The following is a 17263-nucleotide window of genomic DNA, read 5'->3' as shown; positions in this document are numbered from 1 at the left end:
GGCGAGTTGTCAAGATTGCCAGCAAGCAGTTCCTGGAAGCACAGCGTAATATTACGCTTCCCTTACTTTCCTGAAATGCTGGTGTTGGTTGTGGGCAATAAAATGTTTTATGGCAATTTTTTTTAGGATAAGTTGCAAGGAAAGCAGGGAAAAATCAATATTGGACAAACCTAATAAGAACACACAAACAGAGCACAATATAAACAAGCGGGAGAAGGAATTGCTGTAACTATTACTTTTAATGGAACAACTTGACTTCCAGCCTGGCAGACGGGACCCGAGTGGATTTATAACGCCAGCCCCAGTGAAGGCCAAATGTAAACCCTGACTGAGGATCACCAGAATCAAATCTAAAATTATTCACTCAGTTCTGCTACTGATAGTGAGAATTCACTTTGTTCCAGCAACAGCTCCTGTTTATTTTTCCATGCTGCATTTAACAGACATAGATAGACATAGACATAGACATATATATATATATATATATATATACACACTATATTGCCAAAAGTATTCGCTCACCCATCCAAATAATCAGAATCAGGTGTTCCAATCACTTCCATGGCCACAGGTGTATAAAATCAAGCACCTAGGCATGCAGACTGTTTTTACAAACATTTGTGAAAGAATGGGTCGCTCTCAGGAGCTCAGTGAATTCCAGCGTGGAACTGTGATAGGATGCCACCTGTGCAACAAATCCAGTCGTGAAATTTCCTCGCTCCTAAATATTCCACAGTCAGCTGTCAGCTGTATTATAAGAACGTGGAAGTGTTTGGGAACGACAGCAACTCAGCCACGAAGTGGTAGGCCACGTAAACTGACGGAGCGGGGTCAGCGGATGCTGAGGTGCATAGTGCGAAGAGATCGCCAACTTTCTGCAGAGTCAGTCGCTACAGACCTCCAAACTTCATGTGGCCTTCAGATTAGCTCAAGAACATTGCGCAGAGAGCTTCATGGAATGGGTTTCCATGGCCGGGCAGCTGCATCCAAGCCATACATCACCAAGTGCAATGCAAAGCGTCGGATGCAGTGGTGTAAAGCACGCCGCCACTGGACTCTAGAGCAGTGGAGACGCGTTCTCTGGAGTGACGAATCGCGCTTCTCCATCTGGCAATCTGATGGACGAGTCTGGGTTTGGCGGTTGCCAGGAGAACGGTACTTGTCTGACTGCATTGTGCCAAGTGTAAAGTTTGGTGGAGGGGGGATTTATGGTGTGGGGTTGTTTTTCAGGAGCTGGGCTTGGCCCCTTAGTTCCAGTGAAAGGAACTCTGAATGCTTCAGCATACCAAGACATTTTGGACAATTCCATGCTCCCAACTTTGTGGGAACAGTTTGGAGCTGGCCCCTTCCTCTTCCAACATGACTGTGCACCAGTGCACAAAGCAAGGTCCATAAAGACATGGATGACAGAGTCTGGTGTGGAGGAACTTGACTGGCCTGCACAGAGTCCTGACCTCAACCCGATAGAACACCTTTGGGATGAATTAGAGCGGAGACTGAGAGCTAGACCTTCTCGTCCAACATCAGTGTGTGACCTCACAAATGCGCTTCTGGAAGAATGGTCAAAAATTCCCATAAACACACTCCTAAACCTTGTGGACAGCCTTCCCAGAAGAGTTGAAGCTGTTATAGCTGCAAAGGGTGGACCGACGTCATATTGAACCCTATGGATTAGGAATGGGATGTCACTTAAGTTCATACGCGAGTCAAGGCAGGTGAGCGAATACTTTTGGCAATATAGTGTGTATATATATATATATATATATATATTTCACATTCACTTTAAATGTCTGTGGCGTAGCATGTTTTTAATCTCTTAAAAACACAGACGCATCATTCCAAAAGCCGCTCCTAAAGGAGATTAATCACATGGAAACAAGCGCATGATGGATTATGCCTCCAAGTAAAAAAAAATATGGATTATTTTTCTCTCTCTGTGAAGTATGATTCAGAACATCCTAACAATGGAAGTGCTTTAACTCTCCAAAGGAGTCATTAAAAAACATGCGTGATCCAAGTCAGTGCCCAAGCTCAGTGTAAAATCTTTAACAAACGCAGCACGACCTAATGGAAAAAAAGAAGATGATGGTAATGGGAACATCTATAAGCTTGGAAAAGGCAGCACCATGCGGCATTGCAAACATGCTTAAATAATGACTGGATGAGCTGCTCTATAGCGTGCATCAGTGCTGATCTTATATGGTTTTCGTGTAATCAAAAGAAGAAGAAGAAAATCCATAAATGAGCAAGCGCTGAAAAATAAATGGTGTGTGATTGCAGTACTGCGGGGAATGATGGAAATGAATGGGTTTGGTTTACAGTCTAACAAGAAAAAGCTTTTTTGTACTAAAAAGGAATGTCCAGGTGGCAAGAGGCTTTCATTTCTGAGATTCATTTTAAATTGGACATAGAAGAATGATTGTATCTGTGCAGATATATAAAAAAAAAAAGGTCCAAGAAAGTGGATTCAATTTTATTTGTGTAAACAAGATGTTGATTTAAATCCCAAATGATCAAGCCAGAGGTAACAGTGGTAAAGAAAATCTCACTGAAACAAGAAGAAACCTTGAGAACAACCAGATTTAAAAGGGAAGCCAACTTCTTGCCATTGCCGGGTCATTACTCTTCCACAACTCTATACTACAGTGTATAATCAAACAGTAATAAGAGTGAGAAAGTTCAGTATAAAAGTTCAGGTTGTGAATAAGTGTCTCAATATGATTTTTATGATTACAGCGGCAGCTCCGCACAAACCTACAGCGTCCAAGTGAGCTACAAGAATGAGACCATCCATAACCTTAATCCTAATTTTAGATCTTATCTGGATTTCTGTAAAGCTGCTTTATGTCATTCATTATCAGTGTTCATTTTTGAAAGTGCAGTATAAATAAAACTGAACTGAATGAGAGAAAGTCAAAAGTTCAGAAGCTCGAAGCAGAAAAACAGCATCAGGATTTCATAAAAGCTGAAAAAGACTGGAGCTGAAATGATTCTCCTAAATCAAATCAATCTTTTTTTTTGCTTATTTTTAAATGCACATGCACTTGGCATTACATTTCAACTGCAGGATGTGCCCAGGATTTTGTGTCACTACTAAATGCATCTATAATCAAAATTCATCAGAACTTTATCGCTTTATCTAAGAATATAATAGTATAATTTAATTTTATGTAGACAGATTTTACTTGCAGAACTGTAGATTTTCCTTTGTCATATTGTTCTAACTTTCCTTCCTGTGAAAGACAAAGTCTGGCTTAAACAGCTTATTAAACTGTCGCCTTTATTGATGGACAGTTCATCCTGACCTCTCACTAGATTAGACCACATGGGTTAAATAACCTTGTGAGGCACCTGTAAGAGGTCGAGCACATCATTTTTGATCCTCTAGATTTTAATATAAAAATCCATGCTCCATTAAATATCCACAGCAGGATGTAAAGGCAGTTTCTTTTAAAATGAAATGCTCGTCAGAAAGATGGTTTTATTAACCAACGAAAATGAAAATCTTCATTGCTAACATTGGTAATGGCTATTTGGTAGAAGTAACATCACCATACATGGAACATTCCAGCAAATCCAGCGGTGATCTCCTCATCTCATCTCCACTCAGAGCTAAACGAGCTCTCATGACCCTCACTGACCCGCTGCTCAAATTCCAATAATTCTGTCTGCTATAACAGCATGTGAAAAGCCCTGCTTTCTCACTGGACTTTCAACAGACAAAATCCAATAAAGGTGTTTCTCTGTCAGGTCTGGGGCATGCTCCTGGACTTTACTGACCAACCAAAGGAGGAGCACATGTGCCGTGTGCTGCAGGATCAGTCAGTCTACTCTATAAAATCAATACTGGAAGACTAGTGGTGTTTCATTAGAACAAGTCATGGTATGCGATGCATTTTATACTGAACACGGGAATGTGCGTAGCAAAAGTTACCGCTAATCACACCTTTAAGTGCAGAATTTTAGGTCTGTATCACGCTGATATAACCCTATTAATGAACACCAAGGATCTCTAAGGAGCAGCAACTACCTTTTATCATATAATTTAAAAGCAGGCTTGTGTGATACTGTTTTTTGCCCAGCTCATGAACTGTCATTTTCTACAAATTATGTAATCAATCTATACAGCCTAAACATAAAGGAAAACAAGCATCAAAAGCAAAAACCCTGAAACTTAGCTAGGGCACATGTAGGGAGGGGGAAAAAAAAAACATATTTTGTCAGTTTAATTATCTTTAAATAATTAAAAGAAGATTTATCATTAAATATTTTTGAATATAAAATCTTTTCTCTTTAGCTGAAATCAGATTTTTGACTATTTTTGCTAATAGTTAACCAATGTTAACTATATACTTGTCTAATGTTATATAGTTAAAATAGTTAGACAGTTAATTTAAATCTAACATATAACAAATAAATTGAAATAAATTGATATACTGATACTGAAATCGTTCACATTAACGAATTAACCAATTCTCTTTTATTATACAGAAAAGTCCAAATGAGAGCAAGAGATTAAATATAAGATTGGGGAAAAGGGCAAGGTTTTAAATGTGTCCATTTATATCAGAGAGCTCACAACACCTGAACAAATCATTCCAGGTTCATGCGTACAGGTTATTTTATGAGATAGAGAACTGCTCACTTTGTAATTTTGCAAAGTTATAATTCTTTTTTTTCATTAGAATTCTTTTTTTATTCATTTTTTATTTATTAAAGTTCATCACTGTTATTAGCTGGATTCGTTTTGGTTTTTTGGAAACCACTCGCTGCTGCTGAGGATGAATCCACATGGACAGCCTAAAGATAAATGAGATTAGTGTGGATGGCACCAGCAATTGCAGTCCAAAGTCATCTTCATGGTTTCTATTATAGCTTTAGGACTGCAATTGCCATGAACAGTTTAGCACATGTCTCCATCAGTGAACGGATGATAACTTCAACAAGATAGACTTCATGTTATAACTACAAAGAATTTCCTGGTTACATAATCACACTTTTTGACCGTATAGTTACAGTTTTAAAGGAAAATGATTTAGAAGCACACTATCTTGTGTCTCCCAGATGAAGAGGAGTTTACTTTTAATCTGGTTCCTCTTACGCTTTTCCTGTTCACCATTACTTCTGACTTGCTTATTAGGTAAAAATTAAAAGTATATATATACATATCTATATATATATATATATATATATCTATATATATATATATATCTATATATATATATCTATATCTATATATATATATATATATATATATATATATATATATATCTATCTATATCTATATATATATATCTATCTATTTCTATATATATATATATATATATCTAGCTATATATATATATATATATCTATATATATATCTATATATATATCTATATATCTATATATCTATATATATCTATATATCTATATATATATATATATATATATATATATATATATATATATATATATATATATATCCTGAATTTATCCATTTGCTTCATGACAATGTTCATCTTTAAAAGTGCTATACAAATAAAATTGTTATACGGTTTGCCCTAATGGAGATGTATGGACTAAATCAGTGAGCAGTAAAAAAAAAAAAAAAAAAAAAAAGTGGATTTTAAAACAACTAAAATGTTCTTAATGTAATGAACAATTAATTACCCTTCATCAACTGAAACCATATCAACCATCCATATCTTCCACAGGGAAAAGTAAAAATAAATAAATAAATAAAAATAAAATATATAAAACCAGTATGAAATCACTATTCATCAATTTTTCCAGAGCTCTCCCTGACATAAATACATTTTTGAATGAGAACTTTTATTAGTATTTAATTTTTTAAAAAACATTGGTGCTCACAGTATGTTTCATGTGTACTAGCCATATCACAAGCCTGAGGTTTGTTGAAAATGTTCCTCCATCCAGTACACAAGCTTAAATCCAGCTTTACAAATACAGTAAATGCCAAATATCAAGATGCAATACATGCTGGCATCTACCTTTTCTACATGAAATAATACACAACAGATGCTTTTCAAACTCTTTTACCCAGTAAACTTTGTGAATGGAGTTTGATTGGATAAAACTCTGAAGATTCCAAATTCAGTGTATTAAAGCAAATACTTTGGGGAAATTGCTTTTAATTACTGTGCATATTGACAAACCACATAAAAAGGACAAGGTATCACAAGCGAGTGCTCCAGAGTAGTAATGCACATTTCCGGACGTAATTATATTAAAAACGTCTTTAATGACACCTTAAAAGGATATTCTGCCTGCTGACTAATTCAAGGGACTATTATTACACTGGCAGTCACACAGAGTCTAAAACTCATCTCTAATTACAGATGGATGGAGTCCTGTTAATAAAGTGCATACATAATAATTTCACAAGACCAAAGTGCTGACATGTGAAAGAGTGAACTGGCTTTAGGCTAATGTTTCTAAGCCACAACACGCAGAGGGAATTCTCACTCCAGGGATGATGAATTACATTATTAGAATGTTAATTATGCTTGGCACAAATAACAGAATTTCCGTCTCTAAAGCAATAAACATCGCCTTGGTCCAGAAGAACTGCAGAATGACAAACAGTACACGCAGTAACACTTCTTCAGTGGAAGGCAACACAACATGCAACACTCAGGTGTCAAACACAGGCTTGTGGGTTCAGTACTGCTCTCTTTATTTTATTCAGTACAGTAAAATCTTGCTTTGTATTATATTATATAATTTGTATTTGTATTAGTTTCATGTTTGCAACTCTTCACATATGTTGTAACAGCAACAACACAACTTACACTTAAGTTACAATGGTTATTACTGTTATTAGTAGTAGTGGATGTGGCATCTTAGTGGTTAAGGTGTTGGATTACTGATCGGAAGATTGTGAGTTCGAATCCCAGATACACCAAGCTGCCACCGCTAGGCTGGAAAAGAATGTCTGCCAAATGCCAGAAATGAAACGCCCATTATACTAATGTGAATCTATCTATCTATCTATCTATCTATCTATCTATCTATCTATCTATCTTATTATTATAAATAAATATTATTATAAAATATTATTATTATTATTATTATTATATTATATAAATATAATAATAATAAAAATAATAATAATAATAATAATAATAATAATAATAATCACAATCAGGAAACGTGACTGCCTCTACAAAAGCACAACTTTGGTCTTTTGTAGCACTTAGGCATGTGTCATGCCAGGATGAAAGGACATTATCCATGAGTGGAGAAGCAACTGTTACTGATCATCAATCTAGGAAGCATCATATTGCCATCTTTTTTCTAAAAATTTCCCATTTTATGACATGACATCAGAAAAACTTGTAGTTTTTCTGGACCTGATGAGACCAAGGTGGAGATGTTTGGTCTTGATCATGCAAAGTTTTCATATATAATCCACTTCATTACAATATAATAATACTAAATATAGAAACTGTCGAGCATGGTGATGGAGGTGGATTATTTGAGCTTGTTTTACAGCTACAGAAAAACTAAACTAAAAGTCAGTGAGACAACAATCCACCACTTTATACTAGAATATTCTTGAGACAAATCTGAGGCCATCTGTTCGGCAGCTTAAGCTGGGCCAAACTGGGTCATGCAACAGGACGATGATCCTACACACACCAGCAAATCTGAATCAAGGTGTTACAATGGACCAGTCAAATCTAGACCTCAGCCACTCTGAGATGTTGTGGCAGGAAATTAATAGAGCTGTGCATAAACAAATGCAACCAAACATCAATGTGCTGAAGTAATATTGTAGAGAGAACCAAAATTTTCCAAAATGATGTGGGGAAGTAATAATCTTCTACAGAAAACATTAAATTCTAGTTAGAATTATAGGTTGTGCATATATACACTATATTGCCAAAAGTATTCGCTCACCCATCCAAATAATCAGAATCAGGTGTTCCAATCACTTCCATGGCCACAGGTGTATAAAATCAAGCACCTAGGCATGCAGACTGTTTTTACAAACATTTGTGAAAGAATGGGTCGCTCTCAGGAGCTCAGTCAATTCCAGCGTGGAACTGTGATAGGATGCCACCTGTGCAACAAATCCAGTCGTGAAATTTCCTCGCTCCTAAATATTCCACAGTCAACTGTCAGCTGTATTATAAGAACGTGGAAGTGTTTGGGAACGACAGCAACTCAGACACGAAGTGGTAGGCCATGTAAACTGACGGAGCGGGGTCAGTGGATGCTGAGGCGCATAGTGCGAAGAGGTCGCCAACTTTCTGCAGAGTCAATCGCTACAGACCTCCAAACTTCATGTGGCCTTCAGATTAGCTCAAGAACAGTGCGCAGAGAGCTTCATGGAATGGGTTTCCATGGCTGAGCAGCTGCATCCAAGCCATACATCACCAAGTGCAATGCAAAGCGTCGGATGCAGTGGTGTAAAGCACGCCGCCACTGGACTCTAGAGCAGTGGAGACGCGTTCTCTGGAGTGACGAATCGTGCTTCTCCATCTGGCAATCTGATGGACGAGTCTGGGTTTGGCAGTTGCCAGGAGAACGGTACTTGTCTGACTGCATTGTGCCAAGTGTAAAGTTTGGTGGAGGGGGGATTATGGTGTGGGGTTGTTTTTCAGGAGCTGGGCTTGGCCCCTTAGTTCCAGTGAAAGGAACTCTGAATGCTTCAGCATACCAAGACATTTTGGACAATTCCATGCTCCCAACTTTGTGGGAACAGTTTGGAGCTGGCCCCTTCCTCTTCCAACATGACTGTGCACCAGTGCACAAAGCAAGGTCCATAAAGACATGGATGACGGAGTCTGGTGTGGAGGAACTTGACTGGCCTGCACAGAGTCCTGACCTCAACCCCATAGAACACCTTTGGGATGAATTAGAGCGGAGACTGAGAGCCAGGCCTTCTCATCCAACATCAGTTTGTGACCTCACAAATGCGCTTCTGGAAGAATGGTCAAAAATTCCCATAAAGACACTCCTAAACCTTGTGGACAGCCTTCCCAGAAGAGTTGAAGCTGTTATAGCTGCAAAGGGTGGACCGAAGTCATATTGAACCCTATGGATTAGGAATGGGATGTCACTTAAGTTCATATGCGAGTCAAGGCAGGTGAGCGAATACTTTTGGCAATATAGTGTGTATATATATATATATTATATACACACACATACATACATACACATATATATATATATATATATATATATATATATATATATATATATATATATATATATATATATATATATATATATATATATATATAAAATGCATGCTATAATTTATAAATAAATTATATTTAATAATATAAATAATAAATTATATGTGTTAGAAATTAAGTATGTATAGACATATACTTAATATTATTAATATAAATAACATTAATCTAAAATATAATAAACACAAACAACAAAATATGTATATAAAATGTACTATATACACACAATAACAACTTCAATATATGAAGCACATTATTTCCTATAACAAATATTTGGTTTAATATTTTGCTTTTTAAAAAAAAAAAAAAAAAAAAAAAAAAAAGTCCAGCAGCAATACAGAACACATTTCAGCTGCATATGAAACCTACAATCAAATGCTATTTGCACCTCATGATGACTGCAGACAAACAGCCAGTGCCATGAGGAGAGCTTTTAGATCAGTCTGTTCTGGTAGTTTGGAAAGCCTTGCAGGCCCATGCTCTCTCTTCATCTTAAAATTTGAAAAAGTATGGCTAGAGGATCTCCAGAATGTCAAATACACACATTAAAAAAATATATGATGAGTGGCATTTCTTTCTCTGCACTCTTACTCTCTCCCACAATTATATCCATCACCATGAAATTCAAAAATGCCTCTTCCAGCAGTGCTGGTGGCAGCGAACTCAACCTGAAAGCAAAATATAAGACGACCGTATTGCAGTGCTGCTAAAGAAAATAAGGATGCTGAAAAAGGCACCCATGGGATCATTAGACGAGCTGCTGGAGGTCTTTGCAGTGCACGTTAAACGCACAGTTGCGCCACTTTTATTTAATAGGATCTATTGCTTTTGATCTTTGCACAGCCGGGGTGTATACTCTGAAGAAACATGACAACTGAACTTTAGAGAGGAAAAGGGGAAAGGGAAAAAAAACAACACAATTACGAGTAAAGAACGTATCTCAGTTTCAGTCAGAATCCAGTGCTAGTCAGTCAAGCATGGAGTTGGAAATGTAATTTACTGAAAAGATGAAAAGAGATTGTACGGGCTTCCCCTGAGTGGTGTTTTTACCTTAACCTGATATAAACCTGGCTGTGGCACAGCAGCATCCTTTATACACTGCACAAAGGAAACTGTAGATGTGGTGGCTTTCATTTCCTTTCCTCAGATTTGTCTGAGAATCACCATTACTAAACCTGTGTAACATGAAAGAGAAAGAGGAACAATAACAAGGTAGTTTGGGGTCACATTATCCCCCAGTCCAATAAGGTGGAATACCGCTCCATGGTACTAAATTATATTTGACAGAGAGATCATGAATAGCATGCTGATGTGGTAAAAGGCAGATTTTAATGTGTGGTTTTTTTGGGGTTTTTTTTTTACTATGTGTAAATTTTATGTGAAAGAGTCTAAAAATGACTCTGTAAAGGTTTATTTCTGTGAGGTTAGCAACCCATATAAAGACAAACTGAATAAAACTTAATTCATCCTCAGTATTAAATATTTCTATATGGCAATTTGGCTGAAAATAAATTAACCACATAAACGTCGTGACCGGAAGGTAGTTTAGTCTCCTGTGGTGTCGTTTTTCTTGCGCTGTTCTTGATGTGACATTTAAAAAAAACATAGAAAAACTTGGCTTTATAATCCAGGATGAATACGCAACACAGATGGCCTTGGACAATCCATGTTCTATTTACACGCTGACAAAAGAACGATTTTTCCATCTAGAAAATATTTTGCTGGAAATATTTTAATATGCTTGATGAACTCGTAGCTTAGAGACCACCGGGTTCTACATGCACCACTGTTCAGCACACAGCCTGAGACAGAACTGCAGCTAACACAAAAAAGCAAGAAACATTTCTATAGTTGAAGAAAAGAAATAACTGTCAGGTGTTGACCTTTAGTGTGCTTCAATAATTAATTCTACTTATTAAAATATAATCAGCAAGTGTATGAATAAGTAAGAAAAAATTTATTGGAGTATGAAGAAAATGGAGATGGCAAATGCTCAAGCGTATTTGAGAGGCAAATTATAATTATAAAAAGTTCTTATTACATTTCTTTCACAAATGTTATTTGTTTGTTAAGTTTACTGTCATATCAGCTTTAATGATGGTTTTATGGCAACTTAGGGTTTTTAACCAAACTTTCAATTAAAATCAATTCAAATATCAACAAAGTCTATACATGACAACTCTATAAAAGATTCTTTTACTTGAGACAAAAGTTGAAAGTCTATGTCTTTCAAATTTGTCCTGATTAATGCTCATGGGCAAGGCAAAACAAATTCAAGGGAGTGTTACAATATTGAAATTTAGGGCCTAAATGTTAATTATATTTAGAAATATTTCAGACCATTGGAAAGATGATACACATTTTTAAAAATGCTATTCCATTTAAAAATATAGTAGCTAGGCCTATGCTGATGAATAGATTGTGCTAGCCTTGCTTTTTCCTTGAAACCCCTACTTTCTGAGCATATGTTATAGGTGTTAATAAATCCCAGCTTGACACTGTGATGTCACTCTAGACTCCAGACTTCACAGTGGAGTCTCAAAGGTTAAAGTTCATTCCAAAGAATTCAGCTCGGATGCAGCGGCAATGCTGCGCTAATGATTCACTGCTTGACACAGGCACATTCAACACTGCATGCTGTTGCATTTAAACACCACGTACAGTTCCAGGGCTCGGACTGCGCTGGCAGCTTGCTGTGGTTGCTGTGGTCAGCATAAGGAGAGCTGACGTGGCAAAGCAACGAAGACTAGCGATCTGCTCCAATACAACAGCCTGCTCCCTTATTGAACATCACAGAAATCCAGCACACAAACTCAAACATACTTGCCAACATGACCTAGTGAATAGGTGCAGTAACAATATGAAACTGTGGAAGGCAAATAGAGATGAACAGCTGCTGACAAGCATGACTTTTCCATTCTGAATTAGGGAGGATATTTTTCCCTCTCTGCCGTCATGCAAAGAATGTTCAAAAAGAAACCCTCCAATGCCAAATGCAGTCTAAAATACAACACAGGATGCCAGAGTCAATCAATACAAACATCAGTCACTGATTCAAAAATGTGATAAGTAAAGAATATAAAACACACAGTGCGTACGAGACTGGGGGAAGGGAGTGGCTTCCAAGAAGCATCTTAATACTGGAGAGTTTAAAACACCTGCGCAAATCATTCCAGTTTCCCATGGTGGTTAGCTCAGCTCTCATTGTCCGGGGAGAAAAAGACTGGTCTTTCAGCTCATTTCTGAATGAAAACTCATTACAAGTATGTGCTGATGTTCCCTGTGGAGCTTCTACCAAAAAAATGTGTAACGGTAGGCAGAACTTGAAATAAAGTATAATTTGTGATAAATGGTACTAGCTGTAGCTAAAATCACATCATTATAAATCACACAAACCTGCTGGCTGTGAGGGAAAATTCATCAATCCCTTCTGACCAATCAGATTTCAACACCGCCTTGATATAAAATATGACAATTTTGTTGTTAAATTATCACCAACAAAACGAACACACATCATCGTAATCATAAAATAAATTAAGGGCAAAGTATGTGCAAAATAGCTTCCATATACAGGACTTCAAAACTACCAATAGCAGCATTACACACTGATTCTACAGATTACACACGTTATACACTATTGTGTGTATGAATACTGTAACAGGAAAACAATAGCAATGTAAACAAAGCATCCTGCTCCTTTAGTAGCTTGTGTGTTCGGTCTTCCCCTTACACGACTCACAATGAGAACTGAAAAGCATCCAAGTGTACACTTGTTTTACTCTCCCTTTCCGATAAGTGTCTGATGAAATAACTCATCAGAGGCAGGGAGAGGGTTAGAGGCTGACCCACATGTACTCTGTGGGGTTAAAGGTCAGGAGAGTGAACCCAGATCTCTGCTGCACATCTGTTGTGTCAGTCTGCTGAAACCTCATCTGTATCTGGCAACACTGACAAGCCAATTTATATCTGTGCAACTGCCCAGGAAGATGACTACAGCTCAATATACACTACACGACTTATCACTGGATTTCAAAATACACATGCTCAGCTCAGCTTTTCATTTTAATATTTATTACATTTCTAATCAGAATTTAATATGAATCTTCTGCCAATATTGAGTAATCAAATACTAGGCAGTACATAGCCGTACATAGTGAGTTTCATCATGGCATTTAAAACCCTTCAAAATCCCAAAGCTCAAGGAAATCAATACAATTTCATAATTACACAACACCTCATGTGTTGGAGCTGGCATTCTATGTACAGACAAGTGAAAATGCAAACTGAGAAGGAGGAGGAAGAGAAGAAGGAGGGTATGGCTAAGAATTAAGCAGCCCTGTAATTCATCTTCATCTCTATGGACCATTGCACACATGGATTGCTTATACATTTATGTACCATTTCACTGTTTTTCCTCATCTCACACTGCAAACCTCAAGTGTCCGGTATGTTTTAAATAATGATTTATAAATAATGTTAGCACACACCTTTAGGGTTGGGGGTTTGAATCCCACCTTTCACACTTTTTGTCCCCATGCATTTTTCCCCAGCTTGCAGTTTTGCCCTGTGCTTGAGAGGTTTCCTCCAGGTAGTCCAACTTCCACCCTGTTCCAAAGACATGCATTGCAGGCTGACTGGCTAAACTGTAAGTAGTGTTTAAATAGTTTTGTGAGTGTGTGTAATTATGCCTTGGGATGGGTTAGCACTCTATCCAGGGTGTCCCCTGCCTTGTGCCCCAAGTCCCCTGGGACAGATTCCAGGCTCCCTGCAACCCTATGCAGGATGGAAGTGCTATGCAGGATGGAAGTGCTACAGAAAATGGATGGATGGATGGATGAAACCATCAGAGCATTTTAAAGCAGAATTTATTCTTCCTAGTATTCATTAGGTAACCCAAAATCATATTTGACTATATACACTCATACCCTGCCCTACGCCGTCAATTGGTTCCAGGATGCACGACACAAGTCAATTTTCACCGCAAGTCAGAAATGCCCCTATAAAGCGCTGTATATGTTACCTATAGTGATACCAATACTGAATATATGTATTTTCTTATTTTATAAAAATAATTTTGTTTAGTTTGGCCATTTAGTTTATTAGCCATTTTTCATTGTTACTATGTGACAGAGGGACCGACGCAAGGTTGTGTAAAGCGCCGGAAATTGGATTTATTTTTTCAATTTTATATTTAAGGATGAGTGACGTCGGAATTTACATAAGACGTAAAACTTTTTTTTTTTTTTTTTTAAATAACTCATTATTAACTCAGTTTTTTTAAAACTAACTCATTACCTACTGATTTGACTTGCGTGCCATTCAAAGCTAAAACCACACACATGGCTAACTTGGAACATCTGTTGCTTTCCCCACTCGGATGTACCTAGAGCAATAGATTAAACTGAACTAAACTCACGCAGCTCCGGTACTGGAGGTGGGCACTCATGGGTTAGCTGTTGTTTAATATTCTTATGATATCCTAAGGTAAAAGGTCACTGAAAAGCTGACCAGCAGCTTTCTGAAGATCTTACAGTGCACAAAAAAGAAAGGACTGTATGACTCGCTTAGAGGTCTAGTTTGAATTGCTAACACCAAACTCCAATGACTGTGGGCCAATAGATAGAAAACTAGTTATATTTTACTTCCCAGTTAAATAATTCTCATAGTTTTCACCGAGAGGAAATAGAGACGCTAGACTTGGTGTACTGTTATGTTAAGATGTGCTGGCTGATGGAGTTTGAGGAGAGAAACAAACTTGTACAGAGGGTTGGGCCAAAGCCATCAGCTCAGCATCTGTTCAGCATTGTATTACAGTACAGAGAGAGAGAATGCACTGTAAGCAGGTGCTGCTGCTCTGCCAATTCAAGTCAGCCGTCAAACAGACTGGTAGTACAGGGCAACAAACAGACCTCCACACATTAAGCGGTTATATTTCTAAAACAGGTTCTATTTACCTTACATAAACACACACAGTATTCTACTTTCTACATGGGACATTTATAGATTCCCTACATAACTAATCTGACAATGGATGAAGCCTTTTTTTAAAGAATGTGCTAGATAGAGTGATAAATGGAAGATAAAGACAGTCCAGTGAAAATAAGCATCAATTCAACAATTTATGAATCAAGTACATTTCTACAAATCAGTATCAAGTACCTAAATATCTCACATCCAAAAGCTTAAGAAGTGAGCCATAAATATCCCAGGATTAATGGATCTCTCTGCTTCACATCCACATAAAAGACTCAAACATTGCAGCATGTTGGAAAGAGAGCATGAAAGAGGGCGGGTTGGCCAGAGCATTACCAGGATTATCAACATATAATAAAAAAAATAAAGCTTTCTATGGGAGAGTTTAGTGATGCTTGGAGCCTGTACACACAAGTAAATATGCTCATGCAAATGGAAAAGCTGTTGCACAATCCACAGAATGTCATTCTTAATTTATTATTGACAGGACCTGCACTCCCCAGCGTTTACAGGCACAACGACCAGTTCTGGATCACAGTTATTGGGAGGAAAATCTGCAATTACACATATATCTAAATGGCAACCCTTAAAACACAGTCACCAACACGATGTCCATCACAGCAACGTTAAGGGATAAAGCATCTGCATGCATATTTCCACTCACACACATCCAACCCCTCAATCTCAGCACTAGACTCACAGCTGGACGCACGTTCATGCACATGATCACTGTATTCGGATATCTACTCGGAAAACATGTCTAATTTGATAAATGGACACAAATAGCTTCAAATTATTTCCCAAATTTCATATCGGAAATATACAGTTATGCTTCAGTCCTTCTCCATTACGCAGTGAAGCTGGTTTATTCTACGGTGATACGGCAGCATGCGGTTGTAGATGGAACAGGTCTGCTTGCCACAGTGGATCGGGGAGATTTATACTAATACCAATACTACTACTACTACTAATAATAATAAAAGGCTTTACATGGAATTGCCACGCTATTGTTTTGCACCCACGACCATGTGGTTTTACAAAAGTATTTTTGTTCCGGTTTTTCCCGGATTAGTGTATTAGTGTGTGTGTTAAGCCTGGTGTGTGCGCTGCACTTGTGATCACCACTTCATCCTGTACCGATGCACTAGATTTTTGTTTATATTTACACAGAACCGGGCAACTCTTTCCTCCTCTAATGACAACACACTGGCGACAGATCCACCGCGTTCAGCGTCAGGTTGTGGTGCACGCCGCTAAACGCAACAAGCGCCGTTAGGACCTCAAAACACACACATACAAAAAAAGTATGATGGACTTACTTTTCTTGCAAGACATTTTCCTTTATGGAGCTGAGCTGCTGCAGTCTGCAGGTAGCCAGGTGCCGTTGGTGTTGGTCTTTCAGGCACGCGTTTTCCTCGCACAGCTCGTGCACTTGGTGCTCGAGTTCCTCAATGCGACCCTTCTGCTTCTCCAGCAACTCCTGCTGGGTCTCGATAATGTTGTTGAGCTCCTTCAGGTACTCGGCCGCTTTGCTGGGGTTTTCCGTCGCGTTCTCCATGTCGCCGTGCGCCAGACGCCCGTCCATGGAGACAGGTTTGTGGACGCCGCAGCGCGTTCACGCACAGGCTCCGTCCCAATCCGCCGCGGCGCACTCTCCCCGCTCGCCCATTGTTTACGCCGCTGCTCTCTTATCGCTTTTCCGAATGAAGAAGTTGCGCTGCAGCAGCGCGCCGTCCACAGGCTCTGCGCCACAATAACTACCCTCAGGAAAAGCGCTCCTCCGCTGGAGAAACTCGTTTAACCCTTTAACGGGAGGAACATTAGCAGCCTCCGTGCTTAATGTCCACGGCTGCATCATTTGGATAAAACACCCTAACAGTGTAAACCGTGTTGGCACTGAGTATCTGAGTGTTAAACTAGTCATAATTTACAAATGCAGGGTATTTATTACATCAACAAGTAGACTGGAGGCCTAAAGGTAATGGGGAGTTACGTCACACGTTGCGTTTTGGGGAGTCATGGCCATGATGGGAGGAATACTCAATTTGATTCAAATTAAATTAATGGAGAAATGAGAAAAATAT

At 38.2% G+C, this 17263-nt stretch overlaps 1 protein-coding gene across 5 annotated transcripts in view; it reads right to left on the bottom strand.

Annotated features, from left to right (window-relative positions):
* Window positions 1-16941, bottom strand: part of iqsec1b (IQ motif and Sec7 domain ArfGEF 1b) — a 193301-nt gene extending 176360 nt beyond the window's left edge. For 3 of the 5 annotated variants that reach the window (XM_058373374.1, XM_058373377.1, XM_058373376.1), the window contains exon 1: window positions 16499-16941. In XM_058373374.1, coding sequence (XP_058229357.1) covers window positions 16499-16764 — 266 coding nt within the window. In that variant the 5' untranslated portion in view covers window positions 16765-16941. The remainder of the gene's footprint in view (window positions 1-16498) is intronic. The other 2 variants (XM_058373375.1, XM_058373384.1) reach the window with 2 other exon arrangements.
* Window positions 16942-17263: the final 322 nt, after the last annotated feature.

The sequence above is a fragment of the Hemibagrus wyckioides genome, linkage group LG21 (assembly GCF_019097595.1).
Source record: "Hemibagrus wyckioides isolate EC202008001 linkage group LG21, SWU_Hwy_1.0, whole genome shotgun sequence".
Taxonomy (NCBI): Eukaryota; Metazoa; Chordata; class Actinopteri; order Siluriformes; family Bagridae; genus Hemibagrus; species Hemibagrus wyckioides.
The sequence above is the reverse complement of the archived record's forward strand: the minus strand, read 5'-3'. Positions and strand labels throughout refer to the sequence as shown.